The 19137-nt window shown below is 48.9% G+C and overlaps 1 protein-coding gene across 11 annotated transcripts in view; it reads right to left on the reverse strand.

Moving 5' to 3' along the window:
• Positions 1–19137, reverse strand: part of TTC7B (tetratricopeptide repeat domain 7B) — a 254266-nt gene that overhangs the window by 40444 nt on the left and 194685 nt on the right. For 10 of the 11 annotated variants that reach the window (XM_042944076.1, XM_042944078.1, XM_042944081.1 and 7 more), the window contains one exon: positions 7929–8069. In XM_042944076.1, coding sequence (XP_042800010.1) covers positions 7929–8069 — 141 coding nt within the window. Of the gene's footprint in view, positions 1–7928; positions 8070–16974; positions 17026–19137 lie in introns of all 11 variants that reach the window. The other variant, XM_042944086.1, reaches the window with a different exon arrangement.

Genomic DNA, 19137 nt, shown 5'->3' on the forward strand with positions numbered 1-19137 from the left:
TGAGAAGTGGCTTACAACGTGCCTTCCCTGGGCTCAGGGTTGTGCATGTTGTGCACTGTGCAAAGGTGCTGGGCAGAGGGGGGCTGAAATCTAGCCTGGATCCTGGCAGGCTGTGTGCCTGCTGCAGGGCTGCATTTGCCCAGAGAGATGCAAAGTGCCTTCTCACAAATGTGCCTTCAGCTAGTTAGGCCTGTTCTCTGCGGGATAGTCTACCCGGAGGGGACACCTATTTTGGAACTCAGATAAAGGAGCAGCAGTATATGCCGGAGGCAGCTCAAGGGCGGCACCTTGTCTGGGTGCTCAGATCTTCCATTCCACCTGAGGTCTGGCCGACAGGGATGCAGGAAAAGACCTGTGTGCCATCAGGTGCTCCCCAATCATACAGGTCAGGCCTGCAGGCAGGCAGGGAGCTAGGCCAGTGGGCCCCCTGACCCTCTAAAACCATTTCCTTTACCCCAAACCCTACTTCCCTGACTTGCGCTTGGAAAACAAACCTTAGCAACTTGGTTCTGGGATAGCTCCTGCACATGGGGGGCCGGGGAGTCCCCATGGTGAGCACAGGGCATCTTCCGGAAGCATCAAGTGCTCCTAGAGCACAGCACCCGGACCACTGAATTCACTCTTTCATACCAAAGTCAGCACGAGGGCCTGATGAGTTTCCTGTCACCCTTCCAAGTCATGAAGGCCCAGAGGAGGGCTGCGCCCTTATCAGCTCTCCCCAGAACTGTTCTTTACTTTTCCTCCGGGGAAGGTCAGAAGTGAAAGAAGGCAGTGATTTTGTTTGCTTGCATCGGTCCTAACCTGAGCTTCTCTGGGCCGGGCCCCAAGCTGGGCCTACAGTCCCCAGGATGAACATAGCCAGGGCCTTTCCTCCATGAAAGCTTGGCCAAATGCCTCTGTCAGGGTCTCAGCTTCCGGATCAACACTTATTTCTGAGTTTCCGAGTGGCTGTGTCAACCTGTCAGGGGGGAATGCCTCCCCCGGTGGCTTGGTAGGGGTGGCAGGACGGGCTCCTCACCCTCTAGCTGCATCGGAGACCCCTGACCCCTCCGGGCCCTGGCCCAGCTGTTCTCCTGATGCCTCAATCCTTCCCCAAAGCCCTCCGCCCCTTTGGCTGACCTTGGCTCATCATTCAAAGAGAAAACAGAAGCTGGCAAAGCAGACCTTGAGCCTTCTCTTGCCACCACATTGACAAGCCCTCTGTTGTCCTCTGTGCCTATCCACTCTGCTCCTGAGGGCCAATCCCTCTGCCTGTGCCCTGGAACCCACCACTCTCTTGCTTTCTAGAGGTATTCAGACCCCCCACGTATCCTCTCTCTCTTCAGGGCAAGGAAGGTCTCAGTCTTGACGTGATCACTCCCAGCAGCAATCAACATGCTTCTGTGTCAGCCATTTGTGAAGCCCCCTAACTTGAACCCACACTCCTCCCCAGCTACCCCTCATTTCTCCCCTCTGCTGCACAGGGGTCCTTCCTGGAAGGATTAGGTACCCCGTGCCTGTCTTCGTCACCTGCCATCCACCCTGCAGCCACATCAGGAGGCTCCATCTCTGGCCCCCAAAGCCTCACCTGTCATGGCCGCCGACAACTCCCATCCGCCACGACCAACAAATGCTTCTGTCTGCACCTCTTCAACCTCCCAGCAGCACGTCCTACCAGCCGTATCCTCCTTAATAACAGTGATTTGAGGAGTTCTCAAGCGCTTGCTGCCCACTGAACACTCCCCATGCGTTATGTGGTGTAGCTATCACAATTGCCCTCATCTTCTGTCGGAGAGCACTAGGCTACACCCAGGTGACACCGGGATTTTCACGAGCCCGACTTCAGAGCCCTTGATCGCGCCGCACAGGCCCCTTGGAAGGAAACCCTTTCAGCTGCCACAGTGCCACCTCTCCGGTTCCCCTCCTGCCTCCCTGACCTCCCCCTCCTTGACCTCGCTTTGGCTTTTCCCCTCCCGCCACCCCAATTTTAAATGTGGGAGGGGCTTGGATCACACGCAGTCCTGTCCCTTTCCCTGCTCCCTGGACATTCTCTTCCTGGGCCTTCTTATCACTCACTCCCAAATGTCTGTTTCTAGCCAAAACCTGACGTGGAGGCTTGACTGTCCAGCTGCCCACGTGCCATCTTCATTTGCGCATCCTCAGGCACCAGACACTTCCAAGTTCAAACACGACTCTGGTTTCCCTTCCTCCCTGACCCCCATGCATCAGTTCTCAATGCCCGCTCCCCCGCCCTGGCTTCCCATCACAGAGAACAGCGTCACCAGTCACCCGCTGACTCAGGCCCCGAACACAGAACTCTTCCCAGATTCTTCTTTTCTCCTTCTCCCCCAACTTCACACCCACCGGGGAGTCCTATGGATCCTGCTGGACAGTGCGTCTCAGGGCCCACCTCCCTCTGCCTCAGACACCGAGCCGCACCCTCTGTATTCCACTCTTTCTGTTCCCACCCGTCTGACCCTTTCACCCTCCTGCCGGAAGGCCATCGGTAGCTTTTCAATGCTTTTAGGATTAAGTTAAAGATCTTAGCATGGCTACCAGGGGCCCTGCTGGACTGTGCCTCACCTCGGGCCACGTCGTTTCTTTCTCCTTAGGCTCCAGGCCCAGGGGCCCTGCCATTTCTCCAACACTCTCCAGCACCGTCTGCAGGCCTCCCGGGTGCTGTCCTGTGCCTCCCCGCCCGTGTCCCAACCACCGCCAATCACTCCTCAGGCCTCCGGTCCCATGCCCAGACCTGCTCTGGCTCCCGGCTTGGGGCGACCTCTGTCGTCAGTTCTCATGAGAGACCAACCCTGACCCTTCATAGCACGTGGCACAATGAGAATTAATCTGTAATTGTTTTCTCTCACATCTGTCAACTCCATGAAGGCAGGGACTGTGTCTGTCTTTATGACCACTGCCCTCCTGAGCCTCACTCTGACTGTGGCCCATAAACACGTGCCGGAAGACATTGGGCTGAACGCCTGAGCGCCCACCCGGGGTTAGAGCGGGGGTGCTGAATTCTGGCTTCTCCCCTTACTGGCCATGTAATATTAGGCAAGTGACTTGACAGCTGTGTATCCGTTTCTTCATAGGTAAAATGGGGTGATTAAGGTGTTTACACCTCAGAAGGCAATTAAGGCATATAAAGTCCTTGGAATAAAGTCTGATACCTGGACAGTGCTTGGTAAATGTTAGCTACCTGCAGGATGTAGACCATTTAGTCAAAGCCACTCCGGGCAGGAGCAGGTGCTGGTTTGCTTAATCTAGACTGGCCCTGAATGGGGCTGGCCCGACCCCCAGGTACTGAGCGTTCCCTCCTGCAGGGGCTTTCTGTGTGGTGACCCATACACCACCCGTCTGGGAGCTGGGGGCTATGTCACAGGATGACCCCTCGATCCTGCGGATGCAGCCTTTGAGAGGCTGGGAGGAGCCTGGTAAGGGGGTGGGGGTGGGGTGTAGGCTGGGCCAGGGCCAGGGAATTCGTGAGAGTATCACCGCTTTAAGTTCCCAGCAGAAATCAGAAAATCTGATCTTGCACATCTAAGAATAGCCACTAGTTTCAACTGTGAGAGCGCCAAAGTGAAAGCTATAATTATTAGTAAGTAACAAGCAGAAATTAACCACCTACCGCAAAGTCATTTTTAGCCGCCATCCCAACGTGGAAACTAAAAGATGGGCAACAAAAAGCTGCCGCCTGGTGTGGCAAAGGCTCTGGTTCAACCTGGAAGGTCTGTGAATGTGTGAGTCTCCGATGGCCAACCATCGGTTTGCATCCTAAAGAAGTACGGCTCCTAGGGAAACGGGTTTTGCGGTACAATAAGCATCACGTGCTCTAACGGAGCTCCCCTGAGTCTGTCTCATTCCGCAGTAAGACCACAGAGGCACTTATTTCCATCTGGCCTGGGTTCTCCCACAAAGGAGGGGAGATAACCCCTTCTGACCTTTATAAGATGGTGTATATACCAATGGCCCCAGAAGGTGCTTGGAACTTCTGAAAAGGAGACCATAAAAATGGGTAAATGTCATGTAAAGCCCAGATGCCATCAAGAAAAGATTGATAAATATATTTTTTAAAAATTGGCCAAAAAAAAAAAAAGACCAACGAAAACACTAACAAAATAAAAACAGGAGAAAATATTTATAGCTCATATCACAGACACAAGGCAGATTTCTTTGACACATAACATGTGCTTACAAATAAAAAAGGAAAGCTCAGTACCTAAGAAGATAAGTGAGCAGAAACCATGAACAGACGATTGAAATACCACTTTTCACCTATCAGACTGGCAGAGATCTAGAAGTCTGAGAGTTCGTCGTGTTGATAAGGATGCAGGGAAAGTGGGCCATTCACACACTGTTGGCGGGGCTATAAGTTGGTACTATTTTGTGGAAGTCAGTGTGACCAAACTTATCAAAATTGAAGAGTGTATACCTTTTGGTCCATCAAGTCCATTTTTAGGAATTTATCTTACACGCAACATAGAGAGCAATAAATATTTGGAAGGATACTTACTGATGCATTGTCCGTAATGGCAAAATATTAGAAATAATCTGTTAACTAATGGAGTCATATAATGATTTATACTATGCAGCCAGGAAAAAGTCTGAGTCAGCGTTACATGTGCTGATGAGCAATGACCTCTGTGTGCGAGTGACAGCTCAGGAAAGCACACAGGGGACCTGCTAACAGAGGGTGCTGTGGGTGGGTGGCTGAGGCTCAGGGGCAGGATGGAGCCTTTTCACTCTCCATCCTTTGTACCCTTCCAGTTGTATACCAGGGGAAGGTACTCTTTATTCAAAAATGATTTAGATAAAACTGTCACGGAGGTCCCAACAAACTAAGGAACAAAATACACACAACCCATGCTGGTCAGCCACCAGGTGTCCTGGTGAAGAGCTGTTGGTCAGAGGGAAGGGTGTGAACTGGGAGCGAGTCCCACCGCTCAGGAATGGAGGGACCCTATGTGGCCAAATGTCCTTGGTCTTCCCGGATCTGTGCTCCCTGCTAGGCCATTGGCCCATTCCTTCACAGGGCAGCTGGAGGCTCTGGTGTCCAATTCATGATCTCTTTGCCATTCAAATGGACATACCAGTGGCCCATGGACCTGCTCATCCAATAGGCTGAAAATCGAAGGTTGTCTCAGAGTGACCTCACCTGCTAGCTTCGGGGGCCCCCTCACCATGGGCTCTCGTCATGAGCTCCCACTATACTCAGCTCACCAGAGAACACAATCTAGAGAGGAGAGACCCACAAATGCCACAGTAACACCATGGCCTTGGGCATTAGGCCTTGATCTAATTAGTTTCTTCCAAAGCTTGCAAAATTTACAGAATCTGGCAGTATTGCTAGGCCTGACGATGGAACCACAAATTGTCCAAGAGTCGGCATTGGGCAGGGCGGGCGGGGGCAGGGTGGTTGGTCACTGCTATCTTGCCTCTGAGAGCAGTAGAGCTCAAACCACAGATGGTAAGGTCTTACGGTTAAGTGGAAGCTGTTTTCTCAGTTCATTCTGAAGTTACCTCTCCAAAGACTATATGAATATATGATCCGATTCTAAATCTTGACTCAAAGTCATTGCTTTGAAAGAGTCAATATGGCACAGACCCCATAAGATTCTAATTTACTCAGTGCATGCACATAACATAAGCACTATGAATATTCTGTCCAGAGTTTATAAGGCAGGTATGGCATTCGTTTCCCACAGTCCAATGCCACCAACTAGTAGACTGTTTTTTTTCTAAATGTTTTTCCATTCATTTTTGAGAGAGAGAGAGAGAGAGAGAGAGAGAGAGAGCGTAGGCACGTGAGTGGGGGAGGAGCAGAGGAAGAGGGGGACAGAAGATCCAAAGCGGGCTCTGCACTGACAGCAGCGGGTCGATGCAGGGCTCAAACCCACGAACTGTGAGATCATGACCTGAGCCGAAGTGGGATGCTCAACTGACTGAGCAACTCAGGAGCCGCCCTCCCCCCCCGCCCCCCCACCAACTTGTAGGTTATTAAAAGCCACACCTATAAACTAACCACGAGAACTTTGTTCTGTGCTGTAAGCTGTGCCGATGAGAAGTGGATATTATGTGATCACGTAAAAATTCAAGGACAGCTCTAAACTGAATCTTCGCTACCAAGTTCTTCAATGTTCTCATCAGCAGCCACAAAATTCCCTCCCAAGAGTCACGTGGGATATGCAAAAAGGAAGAGAGTCTGAATAACCGAATAAGGGGCAGCAAGCCAGCGGGAGAGGCCATTCTGGAACTCAGTGACCCTCACTCAGGTCACTGACTTTTCCAAGAAATGGGCAAGAAGAAGTGTCCCTGAAGTCAAGGAAGTTCATTCCAGCCTAGAAGGACTGCCTTCAGCTCTTCTGGTTTTTTTAGACTGTGGCCCTCCAAAATCCCAACTTTAATTCAAATTCAAAAGACACTTCTGCCCCCACACTGGCCCTGCAGGGTCAGCCGGTCTCTCCTGGCTGGCCCTGACACTGAAGCCTTCCCTCTCTGCTCTCTGGAGTCACCGCTCATCAGGCGGCAGGATGGGACAGGTGCCAGGCCCTGGACTGGGGACTGGGCTCTTCTGTGGGAGAGCTGCATTAGTGCAGAGGAAGGCATTGCTGCTGTCCCCACGCCCTGAGCGCCAGCTCATCTAGGACCCGGCGAGAGGCCACATGCTGGCAAGCGTCTGCACAGGAAGAACAATCAGCACATTCATGAATCATCCCTCTTTTGTACTTCTGCTTAGAAGAATGTAATTTGTTAATTTACGGGAGTTGTTATGGCTCAATTAAAGATGCCAACACAGAAGAGGCCGGCTGAGCTTGGCTCTGTGACCCGCCAAAGCCAGGTAGATCCGACCATGTTTCCAACAAAGGTCCGCCGATGGTTCCAAACAAGGCTCAACATCACATAATGAGCCTTGGCAAAAGACGACTAAATAGATGGACAACGGTGGGTAAGAAGTACTTTCCTCAGCCGAATCTGGCCTTCCGCTCTGTACCCCGAGGGTCTAGCCTGGGAAGGCCCAGTTGGGGGTCTCGCAGACCCAGTGATAAAACTTGAGGAACAGAAGTTACCGTCTATACCCAGATATAAATACGGAAGGAAATCTGCAGCCATCACCTACCCGGAGCCTCTGTGTGTGGGGGGGGGGCGCTCGTTGCTGCAATGCCTGCACGTGGGATTTATTTGGGGGATCTCCAGCTATGCAGCAGCAACCATGTGAAACTGGAGGAGGGGGGGCAATCACATCTGCCTTCTGGGCTGGTTTCCAGCCCTGTGTTTGCTGCTACCCGCCCCTGCCTCTGCGGATTAGCAGGAGTGCCAACAGAGAGGGGGCAGGGACATCGAGAGCGCTGCCCCTTCCCTGGCCGTGACGAAGACATCTGAGCCATCAACACACCCGTCCCCTCTCCCAGGGACCCCAGGATGCGCCAGGCGCCGCGCTCATCCACCCTAGGAGGCCGGTGCTATTACCCCCACTGTGCAGATGTGGACCCTGAGGGGGAGGGGTGAAGCTATTAGCTCCTGTCTACACAGCCAGTAAAGAGTAATGGACTTCCAGACTTCTGAAGCCTGGGACACCCTACTACGCTGTCCCCTGCAAAGAAAGCCTGGGTGTAGCTCTGGGGTCCCTGCTGCAGCACAAACCCTACAACCGCCACCGAGATCTCCCCAGGACCCTTGACGTCCAATCAGAAAATTTCCGCTGGATGCCTGCTCTGTACCAGCCTCTGGGTCAGGGTATCGAGGCAGGGGACGGGGTGGGGAGATACACAGCAACTCGTGGTTCCTGCAAGGAAGTAGTGGCATTTTGGCGTGTGACCACAAAGGCCGTGATTTCTCCTGATGGGGGGTTGAAGGCTAAATAGGCAAGTGCCCACAGGATGCTCCGGCCTCTGGCTCAGTCGTGTGGGTGTGGGTGGTGGGAGGGCCCACGGGTAGGGGCAGGGCAGTACCTGCATGAAGCCAGATCTGCGCCAGCGTCATCCAGGGGTGTAGTGGGCCCTGCTTGGGGGCGCTGCTCTGCAGAGAAGAGGCCACTTCTGACAGTGCCTGCTCCACTCTTGAGGCTGCTACTGACGTGGCGTGGACAGAGCCTGTGAGGGGTTTCCGAGAAGACGGCATCAGAAGTCAGAGGACAGACCCGACTGACTAGTCACCCCCCCCACCCCCTCCCACACACAGACACGAGTTCAAGACGAACACACACTCCTTCCCCAGGACGTTTCTAAGTCTTATGTCCATAAAGAAATACGGACAATCATTATGGCCTTGAACCTGAGTTTCCATCCAAGGCTCTAGCTAATCTTTTAGTCAACATCCAGAGCACATGCCGTGGGAGGTGCTCCCTTGAGGAGCTCAGTCTAGGACAGCGCGAGTGTTGGGGGGGGGACAGGGGTACAGCTAGAGACACAGCTATGGCGCTCATGCGGAAACGTGGCATAAATGAAGTGCTACAAAGGAAAGTTACAAGGAACCCTGTCAGGGCCTAAACCTGGAAACTATCGTGGGGGGGGGCGGGGGGGGAATTGGTGACTGGAGGAGGAATCAGCCTTGCCTCCTAGGGATGGAGGCCGTTCTTAAGATAAATCAAGCCACTTGCCATTCCACTCCCTGGCTTTTGCAAGGCGGCTAACACCCCTGGATTTGGAACCACATTCTAGGACATGACTTAGGAGTAGGAGAGAGAGCACGCTTTCACCCTACATACAAGCAGATGTCTGTCATCAAGGCTAAGCTGAGGGAGGATGGGCTGTAGCAAAGGCACCTATGCTCAGGAGTTGCTACCTGCCTGACTCTTGGGTAAAATTTGTCCTAAAAGGCTATGGAGAGGTGTGGACCAAGCACATTCACAGGCAAAGGGAGTTGGCAAAGGAACTTCTATTCGGAAATCGATCGACTCATTCCTCTTCGTGTGGCCCTTCTATGGGTCCTGATGGCTGGAGACCATCAGGGGCTTGGTCCTCACCTCTTCCCCAAGTTCTCTCCTGGAGATGTTGTTTCAGAGCTGAGAGAAAGGGTCTCAGTTATTTCAAGGTGAAAACTTGATACTTCTATCACTGGCCACATTCTAAATTTGAATTCATCATAAAGTGTAATATGTAGATAAACATGGAACCATCAACTTATCATAAGGATTCAAACAGTGATAATATATAAAGACCAATGCTGACTACTCAAATAAACGGAGCTGGTTATACTCTAGATAAGACAAAATTGTGAGCATAAACATAATTTCTGTTGGGGCTTTGAAGTGCACCATAATTTATTCATTTTAAGAGTATTTGCAGCAATAGACTGGCCATCCGTTTTGCGTTTTGACTGTTCCAACATGAAGGAAACACAGATACCTCTAAATACACTCAAATCCTTCAGCAGGGATTTGGTGGAGGTGGCTTATGGGAGGTGGACAGAAACCAGGCCAGGAATTCACCTTCTGTGGATAATCCACACAGGGCACCCACGAGGACGAGCAAGAGGAGAGCCCCCCCCAACCCCCGCCACCCCCCATGCCCTCTGTCCCGGGAAGGAAGTGAGTCCCGCAGAGTGAATGCAGCCACACAGGAGGAGGAACCGGAGGCCGAGTTAGAAGACATCAATCGATGCCATTACCATCCGGAAGACCTAATGAAGTTCAGCTAAGAACTGACTCTTGGGTAGACAAAGTGTGTCTGACTACTCAGAAATAACAAAAACAGAAAAACAAAATCTAAACAGCAAAGTGATTACACTGCTGTTGATTTTTTTGGTCTCGTTTTGAACTTTTTTTTTTTTAATGGAAAATAAATATTTTAACTTTGAGAACAAAGATTTCATATAGTTTTCCTGAGAGTTTCAGGAGCAGCTGTCAGTTAAATAAACAAGGTTGCCATTGCTATAGTCTGACGTCACCACGGTGGCTTGCCTTCTCATTGACTGCCTTGAACAGTGGTTCTCAACCTTGGCTTCACATCAGAATTACTTGGCGAGGGGGGGGGGGTATGTTTCAAAACCCATGATGTCATGGATTTTTAAACCACCCCCCACACCAACTGAGTCACTAACTCTAGGGATGGGGCTAGGCCTATTGTTAATCACCCAGGTAATTCCACCGTGCAGCTAAGACTGAGACCCACCGACCTGGAGAGACAGAAAAGCAGATGTCATTAATGTTTGGTCAAAAGAAGCCTAAAAGCATATTCTGCACACGCCAGGCAGCGAGCGTGAGTTTTCCCTGCGGCCCAAGGCTCTGGAGAACAGAGTTCCAGGAAGATCTTGTTCTTTAAAGAACATTGGTTCTCAATTCTCTTGGTCTCAGGATCCTTTTATAGACTCTGCAGAGTTATTGAGAACCCCTCAAGAGATTGTACTTATAGGGGTTATATATCTCTCTATATTTACCACACTGGAAACCAAAACTGAGAAGCGCTTCAAATGTTTGGTCATTCATTCGTTACAAAATACAACAATAAACTACTACTGAAGAAAAATTCTACACATTTTCTAGTAGGTTCTATGGTTCCCTTGCTACAAGGGACCTGTGACTTTTGGAGGGGCTAATTTTGCTCTTTGGATTCACTGTTTCATTTGGTCTGCAAACAAATTAATCAGAGCTACTGTTAAAGTTCCTTCTCTTTGTGATATCTATATAGGACCAAAGTAGCTAATTACTCACATAATAGTATGCTTCACTGTGGATAAGTTCTGGCAAATGATGACGGTAGTGATGATGAGTTTTAGTGAACATGGTGTAGCAGGCTTCAGGCACTCCCAACTAGCACTTTACATAGATTATTTCATTTAACCTTTAAACAGTTCTGTGGGGCTGCTAACAATGTTATCTGCACGGTTTAGGGGACAAAATTGAGATTTCATGAGGTTATGAACTTATCCCAAGTCATACGGCCAGTGGGTGGCAAAGCTAGGGCTTAAACAGTAATCTAACTCCAAATCTAGCCTCTAGCCTCTAAATCCAGCTCTGGAGCCACCTCCTCCAGGAAGGCTGCTGTGAGCCTTCCGTTTCTTCCCCCTGCCCCTCCCCTGTAAGAAGCTAGGCCTTGGTGCCTTGGGTCCTCGGTGCTCCTATAGCTCCCTAGGGGTGTGGCTATCACTGAGCAGACCACACCGTTTCATGTTCAAGTTACTGTAACTGTCTCCCCTCTTAGACTGTGGTTCTGGAAGATAGGAAGCGTGCATTTAGGTGCTCTCAGGGGCTAACGACGCCAAGCCCGTGAGAGATACCTGGTAAAGGCCTGTGGAACGAAAAAATGAATGAATGACTACTGTCAACAGGCACGTCACTGTCTGAAATCTGGAAGACAGTGGTTCCCTCTTTTGGAAAAGCACGTCTGTGTCCTCTAGTCTCCTTGACTAACAGTGGCTCCGAGGCCAGAACCTTCACGGTCTCAAAGGGTTTTCTCAGCATGGCTGTCATCGCCTCCAAGCACCCGGACTGCACACAAGTCACCTCACTCCGTGACTTTCTCCCATCTCTAATATAACCAAGCCATTTAAATATGGAGGGTAACGGAGGTTTCTCAGAAATATTTTTTTTTTCCCTTCCCAGTCAATCCCTTTTAACACCTGCTTCACAAGGGCAGAGACCCTTCACGTCCTAAACCAGGGATGGATATTAGAGCCTTCAGATATGTACTAATAATAGGTGACTGGTAACAATGGCAACATTATCTAATAGTTAACACCCACTATTCCTGGCAATAACACCATCAATCAGATTCCTCCATTGGATTAGAATTTGGAGGAAAAAAATAAATAAACACGATTATGAATCAGAATGGATGTATCTGATTAAAGAAAATAACCAAAACAGCCTGTATCTTACTGTCTCATGGGACTAAAACGGTAAGTGCCAAAATAGATACGATATCAAAATAGATTTGGATTTATGTAGGTACACAACTAGAAATGCTAGTTCTAACCAACACTGTTTTTTAAAGCAACCACTCTCCTTCTCACCAAAGTAAAAGTATTCCCACAGCATACGTGGGGGTGGAAGGGATTATTACCCTCAGAGAAATGGACAAATTGAGGCTTAAAAAAGGAATCAGACGGAGGAAGGAATGGAAGACATAGTTCTAATTTGAAATCCAAGACTCTGGAGGAATCAGCTCCCATATAATCAGGTTCCACAGGTAAGCCAGGGAGGCCGGCTGCTGTACATCTCTTATTTAGCACAGGAATTCGAGACGTGCTTATCACTGTCCTAACCTTGCAAGCTGAGCAGCTGTGGTGCTCCACCCAGTCCCCCAGACACAGGGCACGAGGCCCTGAAAAGCCACCGCAAAACCTAACTGAACCGAGAGCTGACACAGGCAGGTGAGAATGTGCCCTAAAACCCGGTCCAGGTTCTGTGACCTAATCGTCCAAATGGTCCGGAGGGGGTGGGGGGTGGGGATCAGATGCCCTGGAGCTGAGATCTGTATTTTCTCAAGCCAACTGCTCTCTCTTCCCTGCCACCAAGATGCCCCCAAAGAAAATATGATCTTGGGCACCTCTTACGAAGGCAAAGTGTCCCCTGATGAACTGTTCTGATCCCTACATCCTGGGTTGTCATCGGGGTTCTCCTTGGACCACCCTGTGTGTGGGGATGGGGGGAGGGGACGGCAACAGAGTGGCCCCGGGGAACTGAAGTGGACAGGCATCTCCCCACGGCTGAGAGGACTCAGGACCGAGGCCACTGACCTCAGGAAGCCGTGAGTCCAAGCTCTGAACCCCTCTGCTGACCCATGCTGCTATCATGTGCTGAAAACCCTGTTGAGAAACGCTGCCACAGACGGGACACTGGGAACAGCCAGCTCAAGTTGCTTGTGCAGCTGCAGCCTTTACGAAAATCCTTTTTCCAAAGCACGCTACACCTGTGGTCGACATCACACAGCCCTCCAACGTGGCAGCTGTATGCGAACCCCATCTGACCGTTCAAAGGGATCCCGAAGGCAACCGTTTTGTTAAGCAAAAGGCACGACGAATGACGTGGCTTGGTTATGTTCAATGAGGCGTTATTTTCACAAGCGTGGTCACTGAATGCATGGCCTATATTTATATTCCAGCTGTCCTTCTGACTGTTCTGGTGGCATTAGGTAAGCGGCTATGGTCTGAAGGGTGTGCCCCTCCCTCTCCCCTCCTATCTTCTCAGCGTGTAGCAGATAAACTGGGTCTGAGAAGGAACCCTGCCCCCCTAGTGACTAGGCAAGCATCAAAGTCCAGGAACAAGGGACAGGTGTTACACTGCGTGCAACGAAACTCGCTTATCGGAGAGTCAGTAGACACAGCTCGAGTGTGTTTGCTTGGGATCCGGGCTGCTCTCTGCTTCGCGGCCCCAGAATCAACTCAGATGCCTCACGTGTATGAATATGGAGAGAGTGATGGAGCATGTGGCTGTGCCCCAGGTCCCCTCTCTCTGCTGGTCACCCACATTCTCCCTAACGCTACAGTGGCAGATACCTGGCCTCCCCACAGTTTTTCTGAAAAGAAACAGAGCCACTCCAGTAGTGGGCACGCAGAAATCCTCCACGGCCGATGAACCCCTCTACTGATTTCCCCTCGGTTATGAAATGATGCAATATTATCTGTCAGTAGATTTCGTTCAGCTTCCAGTTTCTGAGAAGCTGTGCTCCACCCCCCCGCCCCGAAAACAATTCCAATAAGAAGGAAATGGAAGCAGTTATACCTTCTTAAAGACCCCGAATACTAAATAGCAACCCTGAATGACTAAGCGTTCTTGCCAGAGAGCTTTGCTTACAATTTTTCACTTTTAACAGGAAAAGAACGTCTGTTTCTCGAGATAGGGCTTGAAAGTAAATCAGTCCGACGCTGCAGACTGCTGGCAGCTGGTGACTTCACACCTGCCACCTGTGCTCTGAGACCCAGGATGTCCTCGGGGCAGAAGGAGACAGCCCTTCCGTAGCCAGTGATGACTGTCTCTTATTTTTTGAAGGGGGAGGAGAACCCACTCTCACATCAACATTATTTATCTCTGTACCTTTTTTTTTTTTAACGTTAAACATTTTGGCTCCCCCCACCCCACCCCGGCCCCGATTTCTGCTGGAGGTGGTCTTGCTTCTCTAAGGAGGCTGACTTGGGGCTGGGGGTGGGTTCCTCGCTGTGCTGTGCGACGTGTCCTTCTCAGCTCCCCTCTTTGTAGCATGTCTGCTGGGGTGACAGGGGCGTGGGGCTCGAGTGCTCTACAGGCAACCGCCGGCCCTACCCAATTCCCATGACAACCAGGCCTCCTGCTTGTGGGTTCCTCTGATCAATAACTCTGGTGCCCATTCTAGGAGATACTTCCCTTTTTCACAGAGTGGGAAAGAGATTAAGACAGCCAAATAAATCAGGACAGCCAAACCCACGGTCTCAAGACGAGATCACAATTTCCAAGTGACTTTAACAGAATATCAAGCACAGCTGAAACCTGACAGGATGTGTCTTCTCCTGAAGGGGGAAAGTTCTTTCCAGGGAAAGCTTTAGGGAAGGATCCCACTAAGGCAGGGAGAGACTGGGGGATGCGGTCACCAGTGGGCATGCGGGGGTGACCCAGCATGCTGCTGGCGGGTGCTGGCAGGGCCAGGAGGTCACACGGGAAGCGTGGAGGGAAGCCGTTCACAAGCATGCAGGAAGATGCCAGCTGTCAGAGTGAGCCGAGCCATGGCTCTGGGCTGGAGACAGTACCTTCTGGAGGACGACACCAGGCAGATGCTTTCATCGCCATCAGAAACCCTCCCCGTTGCATATTCATGAGGCTGTGTCTTTGCACTCGAGTGTCTGGGGAAGGCTGTGTTTGTCTTTGAACGCAGCTTATGGGAAAAGCCTTCCCGGTTTTGGGTGAGCGTCTAATGATTGGACCCACACTCCTTAACTTCTATCCGAGTGCCATTTGTTACTGACTTGTCAATCTCCTAAGATTCTATTCAATCTTGTTTAGAGAAAGACACCACAGAACTAATTGGGGAGAATTAACTGTAATTTCATTAAAAGAGCAAGAAGAGGTTCATACTTGACTCATCAGGGCTGGAGTTTTTTAACTGCCACCCCTCAAAAGCAGTGGAGTCATCACTAAGAGTAACTTGTTCAAATATAGATTAAAAAAAACCCCGACTTTATTCTGTTAAGCAGGAGCAGAGGGTGAAATAGACACCCAACAGACTGGTCATTTCCTGATCACGAGATACATTTTTAACTGTCAGAAAATGCAAGGTCAATAATAAAATGCTAGCCATAAGAAAAGGGGAAAAAACAATGACCTTGAGTTTGTTTTTCAACCTTATTTCATTCCAGGGGTTTGTTTATCATTAATCTGCTTATTCTCTTCTCCGGGTTACAGGTTCCTAAAAGGGGCAGCAGCTTGACCAGAATCAGTGATAGGAAAAACTGAGCCAAGAACCCAAGTTGGCGTTCTTGATTTGAGCATGTTCTTGGAGAGGCAAATAAAATGTCGACACACATTCTCCTCCAAGATAAGGACTGCAAGGGCACTCAAGAAGGGGGCTGCCTGGGGTCCCCGGGTCTAAGGAGTGGTGAGCAGCGTGGAGAGAGCCTTGGACAGTTGTGTCCCAGTCGGGCTCTTCCCACCTGGCGGCCACCTCCCTGCCCCTCGGGAGCAGGTACCTGACCGGAAGCTTGAGATCAGGAGGGGCTCCTGGCATACCATAAAGGCATGTGTGAACAGAAGAATTAGTAAGCTGACATCCCTACAGATGGGGAAACTAAGGTGGACTCTGATTAAATGAGTTCCCTGGGTTCTTCCACAGAAGTGGCCCTTGAACCTAGGTTTCCTGACTTTGGAGAGAGCTGGAATGGTTCCCACAGAAGATAGTTAAGTCCCTTGTACAAATGTATCGAGCCTCACTGTCACTAATATGGGCTGCCTGAAGATTTTAAGGTAACCTGACTTTCTGAAAATCAAATCTTTTTAATGTATCCGAGGAGCCTGATATCGAAAGAACCTTGGCGGTAAAACCTTTTTTTTTTTCCCCATGAAGAACCCTAATGTGATGACAACACCAAACATATCTCTTCTATTATGGACTTGTATTTATTTTAAAAAATGTCTTATTTGTATTGACACTTTTAGAAGCCAGAAATAAAGTCACATCTAAGCTGAGCTGGATTTCAGAGGGGAAATCAACTACCTGAGGGGTATATTTACTATAAGCAGTAAAGGCTCAGATCATTCAAATGCATCGGATCACCATATACGTGAGCATCTCCCAGAATGCAGTGCCTGGAATGCTGATTCTACAGGGTGGGAAAAATGATGAAATTAGCTCAGGAAATTAGCTCGAACTTTTTTTAAACTGCAGGACTTCTCAGAGCCTTTAATACGCTAATGTGAACTGTCAGTCCCTAAGAGGGAGATGCAGTATTTCCCAAAAATATTTGCCCAGAGAGAATCAGAAGTCTCGGAAACATCCTCTGAAAGATGTGAAACTTCACTCCTGTCTTAAAAGGATACCACCTAAAGTATGAGTCCTACACCCAGGGAACCGCTTAGTCTCCTTTAAATTTTGGTAGGTGTAGGTTAAGTTTTATGGCATCTGTTTAGCTTATTTTAGGAAAATTCATGATTAGGACTGCTTTCCTATGTAGCAATAATGGTTGAACTGGAAAAAAAATTTCCAGATTCAACTGGTTCCCTCTACCTAAAATTCACAGACGACCCACACTGGGGAGGCTGAGTGCCTCACACTTCCAATCAGGCCACTGGGGCTGCTGACCAATCCATGGCATGCCCTTACTAGGGCATCTTTCCCACACTGCCTCCTTCTGTGGTCCCTCCCAGAGAAGTGCTGCCTCCTCATTGCTTAAGCCCAAGCTGCAGCGGAATGCATTAGAATCTTGGGAGAGATGGGAACTGGGGGTGGGCGGAGTGGGCAAGCACGTGGCAGCTTTGCGTTCATGTCATCTCAGCATTCCCAGCGGTCGACAACGACAACACACGTTCCGTGGTGGAGGGAAGCGTGATTCTGGAGACCCTCAGAGAGGTTAATAGATTGGTAAGCTACTTACTAACTGAAAAAAGGGAGGGGAAACCATGAAAGTATACTTCTGGAGAGTTGCCTTGGAACAACAAACCAAATCAAAAATTAAAACCAAGAAACAAAACATTTGAAAAATCAAAATTAAGGCTAAAAAAGCAAATAGAGTTCTAATAACCTTCCAACTGTTAAGTCTGGCTGTGTCGAATTAGATTTCAACTCAAGAGTGACACATGTTTTTCCACTAACAATGATTTTTTTTTTTTAAACCAAAGAAAGGCCAACTGGGCATTCCCCTCTACATTGAAATGTTCACCCAGCACATGAAAGCTGACCGATTCATGTAATGTGTTTTGTTTCCAGGGCAGGAAATTCCAAAGGGAAGGGAAAAATAATCAGACAAGCACTTTTCAGATCTTTCCACCACTAACCCTAATCATGATTCCAATACTTTGTAGACCTCGGCTAGTTTTTGCTCCTATGAAGTCAAAGGATTGGGGAGAGACATTCGTAGAACTTGGGGCCTTGGCTATCCCTCCTAACGAAAGGAGCTGGGATTCAAATTCATTACAGTTTTAATCAAGAAATTTTACATTTATCAGTAATGTGTGGTATGTTTTCCCCTTCTCTAACGAAATGTTGTATCTATGGGGGAGAAAGATTCTTGGGCACATCGGTCTTGGTGTAAAACACCTGGTTACTGGCTAGGCACTCTCTAAGGATGGGAAGATGGCTCGGGGTTTCACAAAGAATAAACAGTTGAGTCCTTCGTGGAATACAGCACATTCAGCAGAAAGCCCAGTGGGGGGCTCATCGCCCTAAAAATTCACTAATTCATCTGATATCTAGTGCTTCACTGAAGAGTCAGGACTTCAACCTTATAAAGTCTAAAGGAACACAGGGATCCTCGGGATGGTGTTGACAGAGGTGGGTTTGCCGTATAACAGGAGAGGACGGGCCAGTGGGAATGTATCATGCTATTCTAGAATGGTAAGATCCCATTTTAAGACCAAAAAACTGGGCAACAGTCAATGTGAAAAAAACAGCTTTTCTGGAAAAAACTGAAGGTGGCAATTGCCTGGAGGCATTGTATTAAGAGACAATGTCTATTTTAAGAAGTGGGTTAAAAACAACATAAGCAGTTTATAAACATTATCTTCATCTTGCGTTTCATAAAGCTGGGATTGCCACGAAAGCAAAGTTGAGCACACTTACTACACAGATAAGTAGAGCCAGAGTGTTTCCTGGTTTGGATGATTTATTTTAGATGATAGCCTCATTTCTGCCCCGGCTTTGTGCGTGTGTGAATTTAACACAGCAGCTTTACCATCCAAACGATGAGCACATTAGAGGAAGCAGTTCTCTCTGACAGCGCCTCCCCTCAGGGGCTTTTGTTCTGCATATAACTGAGCATCTGGGACAAAGATGAGCCCTTCTAAATTATGGATACAGAGATTAAATTTTCTGGCAGTGCTTTGGGCAAAGTGGATGTTAAATAAATAAGTGAAAGGAAGCAAGGCTGTACCTCCTGGGGGGAGACCCACAGTTGGGTCCCATCTAAGGACCTTACCGACCAGGGTTTCATTTTAGTACAGGAATCACTCTCTCTCTCTCTTTTTAATGGACAGGTCCCCAAACACTGTAAAAGAGACTTTCAAATTTCTGTATTATTTAAAAGCAAGATCAGATTAAAATACCATCCAATTTCCCTACATGGTTTCATGGGTTTTCACCCAAACCCTACATTTTCCTTCCTAGCCAATGGAAAACAATTTATACCGTTGCTTCCCAAGATGTGGTGACCCACTGGCTTTGGAATCCCAAGTGGGTATTCTGTAAATCCAGGTGCCTGGGCTCCAGCTCAGGCCTACTGAGTCCTAAGCTATAGGGATGGGGTTCAGGGGATCTGTGGTTCTTAAAGCTCTTCGTGTGCTTTTGATGGACAGTAAGTAAAGTTTGAGAACCACAAACTTAAAGGGCATACGACCATTATCTTTAGGATATCACCTTGATCACTGTATGCTTGTCGAATTAATTTCTAAATAGAAAATCAGAAATACACATAAATAAGTTATTGGCAAAATGTTCTAATTTGCCTTTTTTAAAAATAGCGTTTTTATGCATTAACATTAACTCCAGGAAAGCATACAAGTAACCAAGGACAGGACGTAATTGTCTACAAAAGCTTCTGTTT

This window comes from Panthera leo, chromosome B3 (assembly GCF_018350215.1).
Source record: "Panthera leo isolate Ple1 chromosome B3, P.leo_Ple1_pat1.1, whole genome shotgun sequence".
Lineage (NCBI taxonomy): Eukaryota > Metazoa > Chordata > Mammalia > Carnivora > Felidae > Panthera > Panthera leo.